Source organism: Curcuma longa, chromosome 15 (assembly GCF_044706935.1).
Source record: "Curcuma longa cultivar G26 ecotype Majalengka, Jawa Barat chromosome 15, ITB_CL_G26_1.1, whole genome shotgun sequence".
Lineage (NCBI taxonomy): Eukaryota > Viridiplantae > Streptophyta > Magnoliopsida > Zingiberales > Zingiberaceae > Curcuma > Curcuma longa.
This window is the reverse complement of record NC_133875.1, coordinates 4,406,929-4,427,569: the sequence shown is the minus strand read 5'-3', so window position 1 is coordinate 4,427,569 and position 20,641 is coordinate 4,406,929. Positions and strand designations below refer to the sequence as shown.

General features: G+C 37.1%; 4 protein-coding genes across 10 annotated transcripts; 3 read left to right on the top strand and 1 right to left on the bottom strand.

Moving 5' to 3' along the window:
* The first annotated feature begins 384 nt into the window (after positions 1-384).
* On the top strand, positions 385-5,495 carry LOC141846504 (protein APEM9). 3 transcript variants are annotated; one of them, XM_074734546.1, is made up of 8 exons: positions 385-678; positions 1,534-1,623; positions 2,465-2,629; positions 3,558-3,635; positions 3,868-4,150; positions 4,635-4,972; positions 5,150-5,279; positions 5,397-5,495. In XM_074734546.1, exons 2-7 carry the CDS (start codon positions 1,571-1,573, stop codon positions 5,268-5,270), a joined length of 1,038 nt encoding a protein of 345 aa, XP_074590647.1. In that variant the 5' UTR covers positions 385-678; positions 1,534-1,570; the 3' UTR covers positions 5,271-5,279; positions 5,397-5,495. The 3 variants fall into 3 exon arrangements, with proteins under 3 accessions (XP_074590647.1, XP_074590648.1, XP_074590645.1); XM_074734547.1 differs by having other exon boundaries at positions 5,409-5,427; XM_074734544.1 differs by lacking the exon at positions 5,397-5,495 and having other exon boundaries at positions 5,150-5,390.
* A 2,427-nt stretch (positions 5,496-7,922) lies between these two features.
* Positions 7,923-8,879, top strand: LOC141846808 (uncharacterized). Its single transcript, XM_074734870.1, has one exon. The coding sequence runs from the start codon at positions 7,923-7,925 to the stop codon at positions 8,664-8,666; it is 744 nt and encodes a 247-aa protein (XP_074590971.1). The 3' UTR covers positions 8,667-8,879.
* A 569-nt stretch (positions 8,880-9,448) lies between these two features.
* LOC141846101 (protein ENHANCED DISEASE RESISTANCE 2-like) lies at positions 9,449-11,948 on the top strand. Of its 3 annotated transcripts, none has more exons than XM_074734086.1 (3): positions 9,449-9,661; positions 10,295-11,263; positions 11,537-11,948. In XM_074734086.1, coding segments are annotated over exons 1-3 (1,182 nt in total). In that variant the 5' UTR covers position 9,449; the 3' UTR covers positions 11,538-11,948. The 3 variants fall into 3 exon arrangements, with proteins under 3 accessions (XP_074590187.1, XP_074590188.1, XP_074590189.1); XM_074734087.1 differs by having other exon boundaries at positions 9,529-9,627; XM_074734088.1 differs by having other exon boundaries at positions 9,563-9,648.
* On the bottom strand, positions 11,888-17,065 carry LOC141846102 (lipase-like). Of its 3 annotated transcripts, none has more exons than XM_074734089.1 (11): positions 16,927-17,065; positions 16,742-16,811; positions 15,910-15,989; positions 15,060-15,125; positions 14,865-14,912; positions 14,708-14,775; positions 14,168-14,240; positions 13,894-14,055; positions 12,412-12,606; positions 12,204-12,295; positions 11,888-12,118 (listed from the first exon to the last, which is right to left on the bottom strand). In XM_074734089.1, exons 2-11 carry the CDS (start codon positions 16,806-16,808, stop codon positions 11,965-11,967), a joined length of 1,005 nt encoding a protein of 334 aa, XP_074590190.1. In that variant the 5' UTR covers positions 16,809-16,811; positions 16,927-17,065; the 3' UTR covers positions 11,888-11,964. The 3 variants fall into 3 exon arrangements, with proteins under 3 accessions (XP_074590190.1, XP_074590191.1, XP_074590192.1); XM_074734090.1 differs by having other exon boundaries at positions 14,865-14,903; XM_074734091.1 differs by lacking the exons at positions 14,168-14,240; positions 14,708-14,775.
* Between the last annotated feature and the right edge of the window lie 3,576 nt (positions 17,066-20,641).

The window sequence follows — 20,641 nt, the reverse complement described above, 5'->3', positions numbered from 1 at the left end:
TTATTAAAATAATCGCACGATGAGGAGGTATACGGCATTGTAGCCGTCTTTTTTCATTTTCTATTTTTCAATTGCAGTTTTCATTCTCTATAGAAAATGATAAAAATATTTTTATGATTTTCTGTTTTCTTAGAAAATGAAAAAATAAGATTGAAAAATACAAAGCAAACAGTAATTTTAACATCTAAATACTTTTCAAATTCCTATTTTAAATTTGGATTAATTAATTAACATGTAATAAAGTTTTAAATTCCTCTAAAATAACTCTACGTTGTTTGAATTGCATATATATAAAGTTTTTATTTATCAATATATTATATATATATATATATATATATATATATTTATTTATTTATTTATTTAATTTCCTCTCCGGTAGATGGACCGGCAGCCCTAGATTTCTCCCCTCGCGCCGTTCCCGTTCTCTTCCCCGTAGCAGCCTGCCGCTGACGGCCGCGACTTGCTGTTGGCGACGCTTCCTCCTCCCTTGTCTCCGTTCCCAAGTTCGGTGCGTTGTTCCGGTTCTATACCCCGTAGCAGCCCGCCGGTGACAGCCGCGACTTGCTGTTGGGCACGCTTTCTCCTACCCTGTCTCCGTTCCCAAGTTCGGTGCTTCCTTTGGATCGGAAGGCATCGTGCTTCATTTGGATTGGAAAGCAGCGACTACGAATGGTTTAGGTAAGGATTTGGACCTGGACTAATATTTGTTGTTTAGGTTAGATTGGTCCTTGTTTGTTTTGTGGAATGATTGCCTATTCTGGATTAATACTTGTTGTTTATATTAAATTGGTCTGAGTGTTCCGTATCATCAGAACACTTGTATTTGAGGGATTTGAATAGGGATGTTAGTGAACTTTTACTGCTTAAAGATTGGGATTTATTAGGGGATTTATGGACCAAGATTGGATCTATTGATCCTAGGAATAGGTGGAGTTCAAGATTGATTCTTCTATCACATAATAGCTGTATTTGATTTTTTTTTTTAAGCTATACTAATGTCAATTATTCAGACTCATCCAGGCGAGTAAACTTTTTAAGTGGGTAAATCTATTCTTAATCTCTCTTATTGATCCTTGTGCATGAATTAAATGTGTTAAAACATTATATATGCTGCTACAAATCTTGAAAATGGTCTCTCTTATATGATCCTTGTGCATGAATTAAATGTGTTAAAACATTATATATGTTGCCATAAACTCTTGAAATTGTATTGAAAAGATACTCCTAAATCGTAAAGGAGTTTAAAATTGAATTAAATTGTGGGTTAAATTTTTGGACGAAATGAATGCTTATTTTCTCTCATGTTTATCTATCATGTGGGGCATCTATTAAGTTGTTTTAGTGAATTTCCAAAGGAGTACTTCCTCATGCATGACAGAATACTTTGGGGTGAATATATATAGAAATATCAATGCATCATTGAATTAGTTGCAATAGTACACACTGAAACATTTTATTCTTTTCCCTTTCATCTTTTCGTTTCTAATGTACACTTCCACAAACAATCTTTTCTCGCTTGACTGGTGATCTCAGTTGGGAGGCATAGGATTAGCGAGGACACAGAAAAGTGATGGCTCTTCTTTCTGTCTCTGCAATGTGGGACGAAGTTGAGATATCTGAGAGGTAAAACCATCTTAGGATATATTCTTTCCAGCTTATACACTGTTTTTTTTTATATAATAGGGGTTTTGAGTTTATCCTCAATTTGGGAGGAAATGTAAAGCTATTCATATGTATTTGTATACATATGCATACACGTGTACATGCATACAGAGATATACGGCGACCTTAGTGAGCATAAAAGCTTTGGTTACTTTGTAATTTCATTTATGTGCCTATCTCTAAATGTCTATGCTAACCGTGTCCTATGCGATCTCTGTGGAATGGTGAGTAGAAAGTTCCATGCTTTAGATTTTACTTGTAATCTAGATGCCTTAACTGAAGTCCTTAATGCTGTGGCTTTCTTGGATACCAGATCAGGTCTACTAGGCGATTAATCATAACTATAAAACCTTTATTGAAACAGCTCAAGACTATTCTGCAGTAGTTTTAGATATCTAAAATCACCGAAGTCTTGAATTTCTTAAATTTGAATGGATATGTTTAGGGATCATTAATCGTTGAATATAATATGTTAGTTTGTTCTTCAAGATGTCTATTGTTCTCTTCTTCTTTTACATTTTCTTTATTAATTTATCTGCAAAGTTGTACATGAATGCATTTAGCTATTTATCAGCGGTGTTATTCTCAAAAAAGATTATTCAAGTCTGTTGGCTGATAAAATATCTGATAGCATGCTGCCCTAGCAAGTAACCCCTATTTTTGAGGTCATCAGCAATTGAAACTCAATGCTTGGTTCAATGTTACTTCTTTGCCAAATTTTTTATGCTATTATTTGTTCATCAACATAACCCAATTATGATATTGTTAAACTGTGCTCATCATTGTTTATTTCATGGACCAGCTATCTTGTTTGTTGCATGTTTGAGGAGGCAACAATCCTTGCTGCTTCAATTCTTCATCGTGTATTATGTACTCCCTTTGAAGATGCAATAGATGATGTTCAGTCAGATGAAATTTTGGTATCAGCCAGTATGGTTTTTATCCAGTCAATGAAACAATTGAAAAGGTTTGTAATTGTTATCCTAAGAAATGTTGTTGCAGACTTGTATTTCATTTTAGTTATAAATAAATATAATAATCCTAAGATATTCAATTGTCAAGCAATCACAAATTGTGGAATGGAATTGACAACCCATTTCTAAGATTAGTCTTTTCCTATACCAATTTAGGTAATTTCCATTTTCTACTCCCACTTGTTCTTGCAATACAATGCCATTTGGACTTAGTAAACCATGCCTTAAAAGTACAAAAATTTAGTTTAATTTGAACTAAGAATGATTAATCGTTATATGTTGTGTGATTTTAGCAATAGCGAATGGAGAATTGACAGAATAGGAACAGGTTTAGATGTTCAATGATATGGGCAACAATTTGGAGAGATGGATATGTTCAGTGACCAATAAAAATCCATAGATAGAGTGAATCAATTTCTTCCTGTAGGAGCAAAGGTATAAAATTTACTTAATGGCAAAAATGACCCTGACATTCTATTTTTGTGGCCTTTTATAAGTAAATGATGGGATAAGATCCATTAGAATACTTCACATTCTTGGGTGACACCTGGCATGTACTTGTATGCTCATTTGAAATTATCATGGTCAAGCATAACATGTGTGAAATAAATTTAGTATATATATCATGTCCAAGGATAACTGACTGGTTATTGTTAAAGTACAATAAGGATCCAAAAATAAGAATTTGGAGCAGTATTCGACTCTGGATGGATATTAGATGATAAAATACAAGAGAGACTGTTTCCTACTTCATTTTATAGGCAAGTGCATTCCGCCATGAGTCTGGTCTAACCATGGTACTCGCAGCCGCCACATTAGTATATTGTTTCTTTTTCCCTTTAAGGATTATATGTTTTCCAAATTATTCTATCCTTCATACATCGACTGATTCCTGTGCATCCTATTCCCATAATTCTGCAGGACAGAAGAAATATTTGTTGAGCTTAGGACATTGTTTGGCTCAGTAGCAGCTATACCTGTTCAAGTGTTTCTGACAGGGTAAAGTTCTTTGTTCCACCATTCATACTTTGCGAAACTTATGTTGGCTTTGTCTTTAATCTGTTGCTTCTCCTGATTGTTGTAAATATATCTGATTTGTGCATCTTTGAACTTGGCTGAGCTGGTTTTCTCAATACTATAAACCATTTGATATATGGTAACTTCATTAGACAAATTCCCTTGTATATATCTAATATGTATTATCACAAAGTGATATAGCAATGATTTGTAGGGCGTGCATGCAAATTTCTGAAGGATATACATCCAACCTTGGGCCAATCTTTGAGGAATTCCTCAGCAAATGGAAGCTTGTGGATGACAAAATGTACATTTTGACAGATGCAGAACCTCAATGTTCCGATAAGGGAAGCCCAAAGCAGTTTGTGATGAGTCCTGAAAAGTACTTGGCGGTTGCTGAAGTTTATACCATAACAGTACTTGGGCAAGTCTTTCATAATCTTAACCTTGCAATTTCCTGGACAGAGAAAGCAGAGTTGCCTGAAGAGAGCCGTCAGGTAAGATTTACATCTCAAGCCATATTGGCCTTCTGCATGTTGATGCAATTCAGTAAATTCTTACATCCTGTAATCTAGTTGATCTTAAAAGTTAAAACCCAAATGATATCGTACAAATCACTAATTTTATTCAAATTATGGTCCTATTTATAGAGATTACATGCAGTGCAGCAGTCTTTATAGTTTTATATGCCCATCCGCTAATGTATACTTTCACCACCGGCGAAAGGATATTGGGTGTATTAATTCTACTAATTGTTCTCATGAGATCTTTCCCTATGTTTTTCTAGATTCATACTTGGAAGGCCCTTTCCTGACTCATTAAAATTGAATTACGGCATAGCGAGGCAAGATATGCCTCTGTGAAAAGTAGTAGTTATTTCTATTACAAATCTCTTATCCATGATCAAATGTTTATTCACTGTGTCATCTTTAAGTTTCTTTAGAAGATCCATTAAAGTTTTCATTATTCATCCTTTTGCAGGTCTTGCATAGGAGGTTACAGTCTTTGCTAGGTGCTCAAAAGCTAGAGCATGCGCACTTGTCTTCTGCCAATGGATCCGTGCAAATTGGAGATGAAACCTACCCTAAAGCAAGAAGACAAGAGCTGCAATCTGACGAGAACAGATCGATAGCGAGTTCTTTAAAAACTGCTCATCCAAGCAAGAAAATCGTGGATCAAATATTCTGGTGGTTTGATTCAGTCCGTATCAAAGTTGTCAATGTTCAGCTGGTTCTTCCTCGTGGGAAAAAGTTGCTCTTTGGCTCCTTGATCATTCTAGCATACTACATTCTCCGTCGCAGAACTACTACCCTGAAGCGGTAAGGTTACTCGTAACTTCACATCAATTGCTAGTGAATTTTTACCTAATAGATTTGTTTGTTTTTTTTCTCATCACGAAACATAATGCTGTTGTGCCTTGTGCATTGAATTAGTGTATGGGTTCGACAAGTTCATTCGTGTGCCATCACTAACTCTCGCCCTTGCGAACCACACAGGTTCGTCGCTAGACAAGCTTCGGCTGTTAAAGGGGCTCTGCTTGATGCCTGGCAACTGGCGTTCTCTGTCCAGCTGAACCCACTGGCTGCTATCCAACAGCTTCCCTCTGCTCCCCAATGAAACCGCCATGTATGTATAATGGAATTGATACTATTCTAATTGTCTACACTTCATATAGCTTTTTTCTGTAATTTTCAAACTCAATATTTAATTTATATTTATATTTTTTATTTTTAAAAATAAAAGAATACACTACAGGCTTCATTGTCGTCATCATGGTCATGTATCAGGCCTGGTTGTTGAAAACAGGCATCTTTCCTGAATACAGGAATTGGAGAGAACATTTAGGGATGTAATCGAACCGAGCCAAGCCGAACAGTAAGAGGCTCGAGCTTGAGCTCGATTCGTTTTTCCGAAGCTCGAGTTCGGCTCGAGTTCGATTCGAACTTTAATTCTTAAGCTCGAGTTCGGCTCGTAATGAAATTAAATAGTTCGCGAACGGCTCGAGCTCGGCTCGAAAAAGGCTCGTTTTAAAGTTAAATGAATTCAGTTCGAGCTTGGTTCGAAAATAGCTCGTTTAAAAGTTAAACGAGCTTAGATCGTGCTTGGCTCATTAATATATAATATTTATAATTCATGTATATATATATATATATATATATATATATATATATATATATTCGTGTATCTCTTAACAAACACGTTCGTGAGCTTTTAAACGAACATGTTCGTGAACACGTTCGTGAGCCTTTAAACGAACATGTTCGCGAGCTCACGAACCAAATACTGTTAAGCTCGAGCTCGGCTCGATAATATTTTCGAGCTCGAAATCAGGCTCGAGCTCGGCTCGTTAACTTAATCGAACGAACTCAAACGAATTTTTTTTCGAGCCGAGACTCGAATAGCTCGTGAGCAGCTTGACTCGTTTACACCCCTAAGAACATTGAACAACACATTACAACAGATTGAAGATACACTGTAGAGTTGATTATGACGGAATAGAGTTACAGAAGAAGATGACACTGTAGAATCCACAGAGATCATTGCCTCTCAAGTAGTAGGATGGAGCTCAGATTCAGCTTGCTGTCGTGCTGGTGAAATGGCTTGCGCGGACGACATCGAGGCCGATGGCGATGACACTGATGAGGATGCCCATGACCAACACAAGCTTGAGGAATGTATGACTATGAGTTGTGGCCGCAACTAGAGAATGAATTATAGGCAAAATGAAGAAGCCGAAATGGAAAACAAAATTAGGGAAGTAGAGAATGCTGCTGCTGTCTTACAGACACCAAGGAGTCACGGAGATGCGTGTAGAGTGCAAGATTGAGATTTTCTTGACGGCAAGGTCACTCTATCGGAATCTGAGGCTCTCACAGTCAGTGATCAATGACCATTACATGTCGATTTATAGAAGAAATATCGAACAACTGATCAGTGTTCTTGAGAAAGATTGCCATGGTGATGAATCCATATTGTAGCAAATGTAGTCGGAGTGGGCGTTTCCAGTACCCCTAATAAAATAAAATGTAACATATATATTTTCAAATTTTTGATAAAAACTATAAATCCCTCTTCTATAAATATATAAATACGTAGCTTTATACATTACGTATAGAATCAATTTTGTCGTTTTCCACAAATAGAAACCAAAGCAAAGTCGGGATCTCCTTTGTTTTTATTCCAAAATGAAGCTGATAAATCGACAAATTATTTTTATAAAACATGTGATGCATGCATCTCTTGAAAAGACAAGAGACTTCATAAAGAATATTTATTTATCGGATAATTGAGCATGGGAATTTTATAAATAAAGAAAGAGAAAATTTAAGGTAAAACATTTTTTTTCATTTTCTTTGATGGAATAAAGTTTTTTTAATATATAATTCTCTAATTTTACTCTCTTAAAACTTACTATTCATGCAAAGACAAAGATTCAAGTTTTTTTCGAATATTTTTAGATATTCTAACCAAATAAAAAAATTAAAAAATACTCTTTTTTTATCGATTTGATCAACAATTACACTCATTAAAATTCAAGTTCTAGAATACCTAAGCATAGCATTGCGTGGAGGACTCTTATCGATCAATGTCACTATTGCCATCCTTTGACATTCTTTTTCTCATTGATTGATTCAAATGTGTCTCCATGAAATTAAATTTGCACTTTTAACATGTGTTATTTAGCTCTAAATTCCACGCCCTTCCATGACCCACCAACCCTAATTATACACCACTTGCAATGCTATACCATTTGCCCCAATTAATTGCTCGACAAAGGAATAAAAATGATGTAAAAATTTCAAATAAACGAGAGGGATAGATTAAAATGAAACCATAACATTTATTGTGATATAATAAATACATATATAAATTATTCATTCATTTTAATATTAATACTCATATTAATTTAAATATTATAATATTCATCCTTCTAGTACTATTTAGACATTAATATCATCAATCTGTGTATTCTTAGTCAGTTTTCTCGAACCATATTTGGAAACAAGCAAAGCAATTAAAGCATGCGTCTACCGGTTTCAGGATTGGAAAAGAAGGCGGCGTTCCCTGGGTCCCACGAAAGGAGTCCTGTACGCGTAGCCCTCTCAGTTTCGCACGAGCACATCGTTGCTAAAATGTGAGACTCGAGGACAAGTGTAAGCGTGCGGGCCCCGCCTGATCCACGCGGTTGGCCTGTCCGGTATAAATTGGGTCGGTACTGCTGTGGGACGATACTCAGGAAGAGGAGCCGAGCGATTTATTTTGTTGTTGATGGAGTGGCGCGAGGGAAACGGATCGGCGGCGGAGGGGCGGCGGTACAGGGGGGTGCGGCGGCGGAAGTGGGGGCGGTGGGTGTCAGAGATCCGCCGGCCCAACAGCCGCGCGCGCATCTGGCTGGGGTCCTACGACGCCCCCGAGAAGGCGGCACGGGCGTTCGACGCCGCTTCCGCCTGCCTCCGCGGCCGCCGCGCGCGCCTCAACTTCCCCGACGACGCACCCGCTCCGCCAGCCTTCGGCCCCCGGCCTCTCACCGTCCTCCAGATCCAGGCCGCCGCAGCCCGCCACGCCGCCTCCGCGTCTTGCACGTCAGCGACGCCCTCGGATGGGCCCCGCTCCGAAGATACAGACGATCATTTCCCTGGATTCTGCGTGGACAGCTGGCGATCCTCTTCATCTCCCACGTCACCGTCGCCCTCGGGCGGAGCCCACTTCATCAGCCACGCGGAGGATATAGATTGGTCCACGTTCGAGCCGCTGCTCGCCCGCGATCATCTCCTGGGACTCGGCGTCGACAGCCGGCGATCCACGTCCCTCTCGCCCTCGGAGGCGGCGCACTCAGACGAACACGTAGACTGGTCGATCATCGAGCCGCCGCCCGCCGTCGCTCATCTCCCGGATTTTGCGGCGTCGATGGAGGACTTCGCGCACGACTTACCGTTCTTGGCGGCGCCGCCGCCGGCGGAGGAGCAAGACGGCATTGACTTCGAGTCCAATTCTTTCCTTTGGAGCTTCTGAAGGATCACGGCTATAAAAGCAGCACGAGGTGGAGCTCTTGCCGCCATTTCTCATAATAAGAGAAATAACATTCATTAATTAATTCAAAATATTTTTTAAATTATTATTCGTTGGCCATTTTTTTTACTTGTTTTTTTTTTGGTGAATTTCTTATTTGTTAATTTGTCCGCAAAAAAGCCGACAAATTTTTTTTTGATCGGTTGTGAAAGAGAATTATGTGAGAAAAAAATTTAGACGTTTGATAATATTTGATAATTAAGTTCAAATAATACTTAAAATTAGCACTTGTAAGTTTTGTCTATTCCACCCATTTAAATGGGGCACTCACGTGTTAAAATATTTGTCTACCATACCGTCTTTATTTATATCAACAATTTTGCACGAATTATAAATAGTGTTTATAAATAAATAAATATATTTCTTATTTAAAAAATAAGAAGTCACGTGCTATAACTTAAGCGAACACACTTATATTCTAATTAAATAAAAATACATACTATAATCATATAAATGCACCTACTAACACTAAATAAAGATATTTATTATACTAAAAAAGAAATAAATATATTTTAAAAATTAGTGTTATTAAAATTTATAGTCAATTAATGTTTTTGATTGGTCAAATTAATGGGTATTAATATGTCTTCTTGTCGGCCCATTACAAGTTCCACTTAACGGACTTATAATGGGCTTGTGGCCCATTAAAAGACTGAAGAGTCAACTTCCATTCCGCGGGGAACGAGTCGCTGTGGTTGTCTTCTATTCATTGCGTGCGGACGGGAGATGCGACTGGGCGGCGCACGCAAAGTCCGATCTTTGGCCTTTGTTCCCGTCAAATCTTATTCAACTACCAGTTGGATTACAAGCGTACGCTATCTCCCGCCGTTTCATCACGGAAATCTGCGCAATCGAGTCACACGCCGCCCTTCTTCTCTTCGATTTTCGCCTCCCGGCAAAAAGGGTAAAGTTTCTCTCCGTTCGAGTAATCTTCTTCGGTTAGACCCTTCCATTGTCTTGAATTTTCATTTTTTAGTATGATTTTGGTTGTGATCTGATGGAAGTTACCTTTTTTTCGTCACGAGTTTTGAGATTTTCTTTTCCCGTTGTAATGATCGATTTTCGGGACTTCGGATGGAATTTTTAGAGATGCCACGCCGTGCGGAACTCTTGATTATTCGATGCGATGTAGGGATGGCTTGAGGATTCAGGGAAAGAGATAGAACTCAAAAGTTGTGAACAATAATAAAACAGTATTCATCGTTTTCTTGATCTTAGTTTCCTAGTCAATTTTATGATCAAATAAGCTTATGCCAAGAACATATCCTTGTGTTCAACACTTGAACCCTATCCGTATCCATCCAAAGAAGTATGAGCAAATGAGAATTCTGTATATTTTAGCTCACAACATTACTTGAGAAAGGGAAAAAAATAATCCAGGTAAAAAAATGGCACTGTTATCAGCTGTTACAAGCTTGTATCCCTAAGATTTTAGCTCACAACATTACTTGAGGAGATTATTCATTTCTTGCTAATGATCCTTCTTCTTCCAGAAAATAATTGCTAATTTCTCACAACATTATTCATTTCTTGCTACTTCCCTAACACAGGATCTTTACTGTTCTTTGTAGGATTCCAAAATTGCATTTCCTGGACATGGCTGGTTATGATGGTGAGAAGGATTATTCATGGATAGAGAGAGTGAGATCTGGAGGTGCAGTTCCATATCTTGAACCAGAGAATTGCTCAAATGGTTGGGCGACTCCTGCGAGTGAAAATTTCATGGTTAGAGGTCCCAACTATCTCTCAGACAAGATAAAAATACAGGGTGGTGAATACTTACTAGAGCCTCTTGGATTTGATTGGATAAAAGGCCCTGCAAAAATTAGTGAAATACTTAGAAATGCAAATCACCGTGTGAGAAGAGCAATGGATGATGAAATTGCAAGGGGTAATAGACCTTTTGTTTGGGCCTTTAATCTACAACTTCCAACCAAGGATAATTATAGTGCAGTTATGTTCTTTGTAGCCCTCGAACCTATCCAAGATGGAACTCTTATGGATAAGTTTTTGAAAGGTGATGACAGCTTCCGTAATTCTAGGCTTAAACTGATAGCTAATATTGTTCAGGGTCCATGGTTAGTGAGAACAGCTGTTGGCGAGCAGGCTATATGTATTCTAGGGAGAGCTCTTTCTTGCAAGTACTCATCTGGGTTGAATTACATGGAGGTTGATGTGGATATTGGATCTTCAATCATTGCAAATGCAATTGTGCACTTGGCATTTAGTTATATCACAACTTTGACAGTGGACTTGGCATTTCTTATCGAGAGCCAGACTGAAGAGGAACTTCCAGAGCAAATTCTTGGGGCTGTAAGGTTCTCAAATCTAAATCCAGTTTCAGCTGGCCTCTGTGATCTAACATCTGATGTGGATGCTGCAAGCCTCCCACCCTTGCTTCCCACAAGATTGTGGAGATCGATTGGGTTCGGTTTTACTAGCCCGCCACCGCAGGGGAGCTTAGAACCTTCATCCTGCAGGTCAGATCATGCCAATGGAAATCTTCACGGAGAAGATGATGCAAACAAGGATGAAAATTGGTATATATTATTAAACTCCTTTTCTCTTGTCTATTATGTTTCTTGTAAGCATGATACAGTTATCATCCTCCTAATGATCACAATTTTTGAATTTCAATCTTCTTTTCTGAAAGTTTTTCTATATTACAAGTGCCTAGTGCAATCTCATAAGAATAGGTAGTTTAAATTAGTTTTTTCAATCGAACATGGAAATATTTATCTCATGAGAATTAGTAGAATAATTATTCTGATGCGTACCTTAACATAACTAACTAGATGCATTGTTACTTGCAGAAATCCCAAATGCATTCTATTGTCCAAGACAACTTCGTCGTGTTTATAGAAGACACCATAGACTTCAAAGGATGTTCTGCGAGTGCCGACGAGGGTTTTAATATCATGGTGGCAGCAGTATCATCACTTTGCTGAAGCCCAAGTTGACCTGACACTAAACAAATACTGACTGTTAATAATAATGTAAAGACCACAAAAGTGATTTATCATCTGAAAAGTAGTATCAACTGAAAGATCTCACCAATTCTCAAAATGAGTTTTCTGTTCTTTTCTAGGTTCTCTTTAAAACCTAGAGTAAAACATGCATAGATATAATAAATGTATAAATGTCACCAACATTGAATAATAACTATTTACAAGCAATGCTACTCCATGTCAGTAGACACATCTACATCTGTAGTTGTTTGTACAACTGATGAAACTATTGGTCACTTTGATAAGACAAAGTTTCCTGCAATATCTTCATGGCAATGTAACGTTTCATCGTTGTAGAACACAATTCCACAGGAGTCTGAACTATCTGCCCGCATGTCGACCCCCATGTAGGTGAGGTGATCCATGATGCTGTTCCCAGTTACGGACCTTCGATGGGAAAGATGAATGGAGCATGCCTCAGCGAAGAAATCAAACTGAACCAAGGCAGGAATATCAAAATACTATCGCATACCTGCTGCAGGAAGGATCTTCGCCAGATTCGTCACAAATCTTCTCGGCCATATAAACAAGAGTACTACTCACTCTGCTGTTATGGATCCATACCTGATAAAAATTCACAAAACATGAATTGAAATGTAGGTCAAAGTATGTTAATCATAACACATTTCTAGAATCAACGTTGGAAGGAAAATGAAGAACTACTCATTTGAACTTCTTACCTCTCTTGGAAAGTGATGGTATGTCTTATGGGGAAAGTAAGAATAGTATGGAGGTAAATGTGGCACAATATCATGCCCATTGGTAACACGAACTGTGCGGGGTACATGTTTGCTGAAATATGAAGCAAAAGCAGCATTGCCAACCCGAGGTTGTCCGAATGTCATAAGTTGAACATTGTGTATTCCAAAATTAATCTATGAGAAAGATACCTCTTCTTAGAACAAACCCATTTAAAAGACATATCTGTATATATATGATGAAATATAAATCAAACTACCAAAAGAACATTTTAATAGTGATAGTAAATGTCTAAACAGAGTTGAATTGCTTCAAGGTTTAAAGTTTCATACACTCCTTCAAAATTTAAAATTTCATACACTTTCAAGATTTTAAAATTCATACACTCCTTCAAGGCTTAAAATTTCATATACTCCTTCAAGGATTAAATTTTCATATACTCCAACATCTAAAATTCAGCACACCCCTTCAATGTTAAAAATTTCATACACTCCTTCAAGGTTAAAAATTTCGTTCCAAGATGGAGTTTCAGTCTCTAAGCAAAATTATATAGTACCAATGTCGAGTTAGTGTTCCAACACATGTTGCCTATGGCACAATGAGGATGCAAAGTTATGAGGAGGCTAGAATTGAGGAGGAGAAAAAGAAGAAATACAAGAGGAAGAAGGGGAGGTGACTTACAACTTACCTCATTGAAACAATGTGTCCCACCGAAATAAAGAGCCCAAAACAAAGGGCCAGAACCCTAGCACACAAAGCCCTCACTACCAATCATCTTACAAAGAATACTCTAATGGCGGCTCAAGAAACTAAGAGTGATGCTTGCCCTTCTTAATTCTGCACTGTGTCTCCCATCACAAATCCAAGATGCTTACCCTTCTCAATTCTGCAACGCATCTCCCATCACAACTCCAATGGCCGTAAGTTGATTTGCATATCATCTTGTGGTAATATTTAAAATTTGAAATATTCAACTTGGGTTGTCTCAGAGCTATACATGGGATAAATTTGTGATCACAGGGCAAGCTAATTTGAAACGCAATTTGCACTATGAAAAAAGGCATAGAAGACATTGCATTGCAAATTAGCTTGCAGCAAGATTTTAGGACCAAAAAATGTCTTTTTACACCTGAAAGTACAAAATGTTTAACTTAGGATGTCTTAAACTATTTGAACATTTATTAGTTTTCTAGTGCAAATCAGCTAATACCTTTTAAAGGGCAACAACCATTACAACAACAACAACCGCCAAGCCTTTTAAAGGGCAACAACTATTATGCAGAAAAATAAATAAATCTATGGTGCTTTTTGGTAAGGGTATGTTTTGGTAAATACCAACTATGAAGGGTGGTTTTTGGTAAAATGCTGAATGTAATATTTAATAGGAGAGTGAACTAAATGCATCAGTAGAACAGTATAGAATAATAAATGCATAAAACCATACAAGAAATGTAGGAACTTACAGTCAGATCAAGTGCACAGAATGAAGCAATAGCCCCTCCCATTGAATGCCCAGTAATGATGACTGGAATATCCCCGTATAATTCCTTAGCCCTTTGAACTGCACTAACAACCCCAGGACGAAGGGTTGTGTTATGGTAAGCAGCATAAAAACCATGGTGCACCTTTAGTTACACAAAAAATATATGATTAGAAATTATTAGTACACATTTTCAAGTAGAAATTTTAAAAGTCTTCCTTATTCGTTGACACAAAATCACATTTATCTTAAAATACCATAGCATCAGGCATGTCTGGATAATTCAGATCTAGCTGTTTCCACAGGAGGTCATCGATCCAGTTGCGAATGCTAGTAATAAAATTCCATCAAAATACAAGGGAATTCAGAAGTAAAATACACTTGTTATGACAAACAACTTGACTATGCAAAAAATCAGAACCTCAGAAGCTAGAAGTCTGAGTCTCTTCGAGAAAGCCAAAAAAAAAATCATGACTAAATTAATGGAATCAATTACAGAAAATAATTTTGGTTCATAACCTGCTTCAGTCAATTAAGATGAATTTTCAAGCTAAACTAAATCCACATTACAGACAAGTAGAAAGAAAAATCCCAAAGTCAGAAATCTTCTAGGAATCTAGCATTAAAGTGATAGTTAGCTAATAAAGTTATCGTGCATCATCCTAATAGCAACATTTTAATACAATGGCATAATTAACAAGTTTCTTAAGCAGGAACAAAAAGATATCCATTTTGCGGACCAAGTTCACCTATAACTGATTTGTAAGTAATCTAACAAACAATAATTTCCTAAATACCTGAGCTTTTGAGTTCCTCTGAATGCAATTATAATAGCATTGAGACCGTGATCAATACCAACAAATGACTGTTCATAGTCATAAATATGGTAAGTTCATACATCGAATGAAAGTGATGAAATTAGTTATCAATCATAGTAATGTAGAAGGAACACACCTGCAAACAATTCTGAATATCAACAATCAGTTCTATCACCTGAAAACCCTGTTATAGATTTCTTGTTAGTTTCATCAGTTATTGTGTGAATTTTGTTTTTTAGAAACCCCTAATAACTGCAGGTCTAAGCTATTCATGGATCCCAAATACTATCAAAAAAACAAAATTAAAATTATCAAAAAAACCCCTACAAACCTCAGTCAAATCTTTACATCTGGAGCAAGTCCATGTAATTAATGCATTTAGATCTGACAATTGCACCTGCAGGTGTTATTCGCATGAAAAGGTCAAGATTGACTTAGAACACTGTAATAAACAATAAGGTGGGTAGGTGTATCTGAAAACTTGTGGTTCACTGATAAGCATCAATCAATAGAAGAAGTTAAATGAAAAGTTTATTAACACAGTAAAAAACTACATATTCTGGACCCTTCTAAAATTAAAAGCAAATTTTAACACATGAGGATAATTAAAGTTACCCAAGAATTTAAAGAGTGTATGCAGGTGAATGCAATCTAATTATTACATTGTGCCTATGTAGTATCACCCAAAACGTATACAACAAAATGCAACATCAAGATCGATCCCACAAGGACCCTTATATTTTAAATCATCGATAAGACAACAGTCATTTTTATTTTTTTTGCAATATCACAAATTTGAGGCCAAGGGCATCCCTTGTCATTTTCTTGATAACTATGAGTGTATTAAATTGAATGCAAACAATATAACTACATTGAATTGAATATGAAAGATATCATATACAAACCTTGTGTAGTCGATTTGTTAAGGTCATATCTTGCTTCAATGATTTCAATCCATCACATTGGTATGATCTAGAAACTAATTGAAGATTTGACTACACATGCGGTATGAAGTCACCATATCATTGCATATCCATATAAAGCTAAATTCTACAATAAAATGCATGTGCAATATGTAATGCAATGTAGTACTGCATAGAACCTCTATGAATCACTCTAAAAACAACAGTGCTTATTGATTTCATAATTACTAGTAGAAAGAACTTGGATAACAGACTTACAGCAGAAGCATATTCAACAAGTATTGTAGCAAGAGTATGGTTATATACATCGCTGTTGTCTTGTTGACCACTCCTAAATTCTGTAAAGTCCAAAACACAAAATTTGACAACAACCAAGAACAAGTATACAAAAAACAGAAGCTGTGAAAATCATTGACAGGTACATAAATACACAGCAACAGCGTACAATTTCTTTTTTTTTTCTTAAAAAAAAGTCCTTTATAAAACAAGGACCTATTATAAACTTCAACTGGAACACAGCCAATTACTGTCTCGCTACTTGGATGGATGAGTTGGGAGGAAGAGGGGAGGGAATGGAAAGCCCAAGATAAAAAATTAATGACAGACATATTAGTGTGCAGCAACAGTTTACAATTCACTTTTTTATTTCAAAAAACCCTTTACAAAACCAGGACCCATAGAAACTTCAACTGAAAGCTTAATTAAAATTGAACACAATAAACTTGCATCCTTGTTACTTGGATGGATGAGTAGGGAGGAAGAGGGCAAGTGAAGGAATAGGAACAAGAGAAAAGCATGCACAGATGGTCATCGTGTCAATTGGATGGATGAATCAAAGGTAAACATATAAGAAAATAAAGCCGAAGAATGTCGCTGCTAACAGTTTGTCAGCTCGGGTTCACCAACATAATTTGCTTCCTCTCTTTCCTTTCCTTCAACAACGTTGACATATAATTGAATAGTTCAATAAGGGGTCCAATAAAATGGAATCTTTTCCCTACTCAAGATCACTAATCTTCCATAACATCCAGAAAGTAAAAAAAAATCACAAAACCCTAATCGTCAAGTAGGTCGGAAAAATAGGGATTACCTCTTCCTTGACAAGAAGGTACAGCGATCATCAGAATCAACAACGCCAGAAAGCGTGACCGATCCATAACCTATCAGAAAAGCAACCCCAAAAACACATACATAAGTATTCCGCAGAGCAATCAACACACCACACTCTAAAATTAATATCAGCTAGAAAAGAGGAAGATCTGGGATGAGTAATACCTTCGCGGGATCGAGATGGTTTTCGCATCCACGAATTACAGCAAAGATTCGGAGGAGAATTGGATTGAGAGGGAAGAAGAGGTTGTGTACAAGCAAAGCCACTGAGTTGCCTCAATATTTGTGCTAGAGAAGACGCCGTCTCTGCTGTTCAAGATCTATCGTATCCAATGAAAAATCAGAAAAAACATATATCAATTATTTTTAACATTATAAAATTATATACATATTAATTAAAATTTCAAATAAATTTTTTTTTCTAAAAAAAAATAAATCTCAATTAGTCTTATCGACTATCCTTGAGGGTGATCGACTCCACTGAAACGATCAACCTAGACGGTTAACATCCTTTGATTACGCTCCCTATTTAAAAGAAAAATTCTACAAATATACCGTAGTTGAAGATCGAATCGTAAATGTTTAGATGACAATTTGGATGTCTTATTGTGGCATCATATCCTGGAGACCTTAATTTCTTTTCTGACGATCACATTCATGGTAGAAAACAAACTTTAATATTTTGAATTTATGTGAAATCGAATCAATATTAATCTACCTAAGTCAGATATTATAGATATTATTATGATATAATTTCTAAAGGCTTATTTGTTAGGTGTAAAATGTTTTTTCTTTGTTTTTTTTTTGGTCTTTTAAATTGAAATAAATAAAGAAAATCCAGCACAAAAGAAATTAATTAATTAAAGAGAGATGCCAAAAGAAATGCTGAAATCATTAAATATTAATTCACAAGAATCTCCTTAATTAATTGCATTGGAGCAATTCCTGATGAAGGAACGAGGGCATTGACTGAGAGATCAGTTCTCTTATACAGAATAATTAAGATCGACGACGACAAAGAAGCACAAACAAAAGCAAATCGACAAGAAATTTTTTGTTTCTTGTTCTTCAGTAACAGCGGCCGGGGCAGACTGCCACCACTCTCCGGCGGCGAGGTTGCGGGCTGAAGAGAAGCATGAGCAGCAAAACGACGACCACGATGACGAGGAATCCCATCATGTCGATGCTGAGACCGCCGCCGTCGTCGTCGTCGTCGGAAGCGCAGCAGATAAATTTCCCCATGGCTGAGAGACACAGAGACAGGCAGAGGGAGGAAGGGGTTGAGGAGGAAGCACGGAGCTTAATCGATATTCTTTACTAATTTTATAGAAATCTCCTTTCAGATTTAATTTAATCAAATTAAATGAATAAACAAAATGGGATTGAATAGACTTATGACTAATTCGTTGTCAAGGTAGACTTTGGGTTGTAAAATAAAGCATCACGATAAAAATAGTCCCTATGGCAATTGATTTAATTAATTGTTAATTGTGTGATTTGGTGAGTTTAGATGTGATCATTGCCATTAAAGAACAATGGCAATAATGCAACTGGCTGTGCATCAACGTGATGTGTTGTGCTAGTTAGGTAGTTAAAATAAAAATTATTATTAACATTGATGGGGAGGTAAGTAGAGGTGCATATAATAGATCCTTAACTTGGTCAATAAACAATCCATATAAGAGTCCTTTGACTTTGTCAATATAAGAGCCGTGTGACATGATTCAGAACTTGATTATCTTATTCTTCTGCAAAAGATGGAATCTGTCATCTTAACGGCCCCACACGATCGATCCCATGACCATTTGTGAGGAGGTACATCGAGAAACTATAGTTGGTCACGACGAAGGTATTACCTGGCTAGAACTTGATTATCATAAAAATAATAAATCCCAATTAGCCCCATTGACTATCTCTGAGGGTGATCGGCTCAGCCCCACGGAAGTTTCCCACCGGTCACCAGGGTAAATCGGGAAGTGCACGCAGCGGCTAGCCCAGACTTCCAACATCCTTTGATTGCGTTCCTCATTTGGAGAAAAATTCCTGCAAATACACAGTAGTTAGGGATTGAACCGCAAGTGCCTGGGTGACAACTTGATGTCCTACCACGGCACCATTGCCCCGGGGACAGAACTTGATTTTATGGGACATGTCAACAGTCTCCAATCGCCCTAGGTGATCCAATTTGTCAAGCACTACAACTTGTCGACCTCTCGACTTTCTGACTTGTCATTGGCATGCGAAGGGACACAATAATTACCAACATAAAAGGACACGAAGGTTACCAATATGAAAGCACACAAATAATTATCAATATGATTGATTAATTAAGTTATGTTATATTCTTGAAGAAAATTACTTTTGAGATTAACGGATCATTATTTCAATTAGAACTAACAGCTAAAATTAAACATTTTTTATTATAAATTTATTTTCAACTCTTTAAATTCAAAATTTAGACTTTTTAAAATCAAAATTTAGAATGTTGGATTGTGAAAATCAATCTACAATAATGTTTTAAAATTTTAAAAATTTTAATTTATATTTTAAAATATGTTTGAATTTTTAAAATTGAATCATTAGATTTTAGAAGTGTTAGATGCATTATAATTATGAAATATAATTTTTAAAAAATATTGTATGTAGTTATAAAGTAAAATGTAAATTTTGAGATTTTTGAAATAATTATTTGATATCTAGATAAGATCTATTTAATATAATTAATAATAAAATTATTATTTAATATTTTTAAAATATGAAATATTAAAAGTATTATTATAATATATATATATATATATATATATATATATATATATATATATATATGAAATTAACATATAATTTTTATTATATATTTTATATTATATTATATTTTTAATTTATTGAAGTCGTCTCCATTATTGAAAATAACTATGTCACTCGCAACGGCGAACCAGCATTCACGGCGGACTCGGAGATCGCCGAGGAGTTCTCCTCCTATATCGTGATCGTCCTCAACAGGGCGCTGTCGGAGGAGGTGCTGGAGACGAGGACAGAGGACTGCGATGCCCTATGAATGACGACGCGAGAGGATCCGTAATCCGTATCGATAAGCCAAGCCCAAACTTGGCGGGTAGAAACCGCCACGTCAGGCCCAATTCGCTGACCTGGCATCCAGTCATCCATTCGAATCCTTTCAATTCGTCCTACGCTGCATCCACCATCTCTCTCCCATGGCGGCGCTCGCGATGCTCCTCGCCTCTTCTCCTTCCCTTGCGTCCTCTCCCGTTCGTTCTCCCCGCGTCCTCTCCCGTTTTGGCTTTTCATATTTTCTTGTGTATTTTGCTTCATTTTTTTAAAAAAATTAAAAAGTACATAAATTGATAAATTAAAAACTCTTTAATTCAATTTGATTTATTTTTTTCTACTTTGCGTACGGACCAGAAGAATAAGCTGGACCCAGGCGACGGCATCTTATTTGGCGTTATTCTCGCCGCCCCTTCTCTGCGCTCCGCCGCCTTCTCCTCCGCGCCGGTCGGAGTTATTCCCATTTTCTGCCTCCTTTCTTCCTCCTTTCATTCTGTCGATCACCAGGTAGAAGAAGCTTACTTCAGTTCTCGAATGCATAAAAGCTCCAACTTTGGTGCAAAAATCCCACCTTCCGGTACTTACGCGCGGTCGACCCCGGCGCCCAGCGGCGCCGGAAGGCATGGTGGCGTCGCTTGGCGGGATCGCCAAAGATGCCCATAGCCTCTGCTTGACGAGGATCGCCATCGGCAGCCGCAGCCACCACCACTACAAAAAAACAGATATTTTGCGACGAATTTTTGGGACGAATAGTTTTCGTCGCCAATCAGCAACGAATTTTGGGATGAATAAAAATTTCGTTGCTAATCTGCAA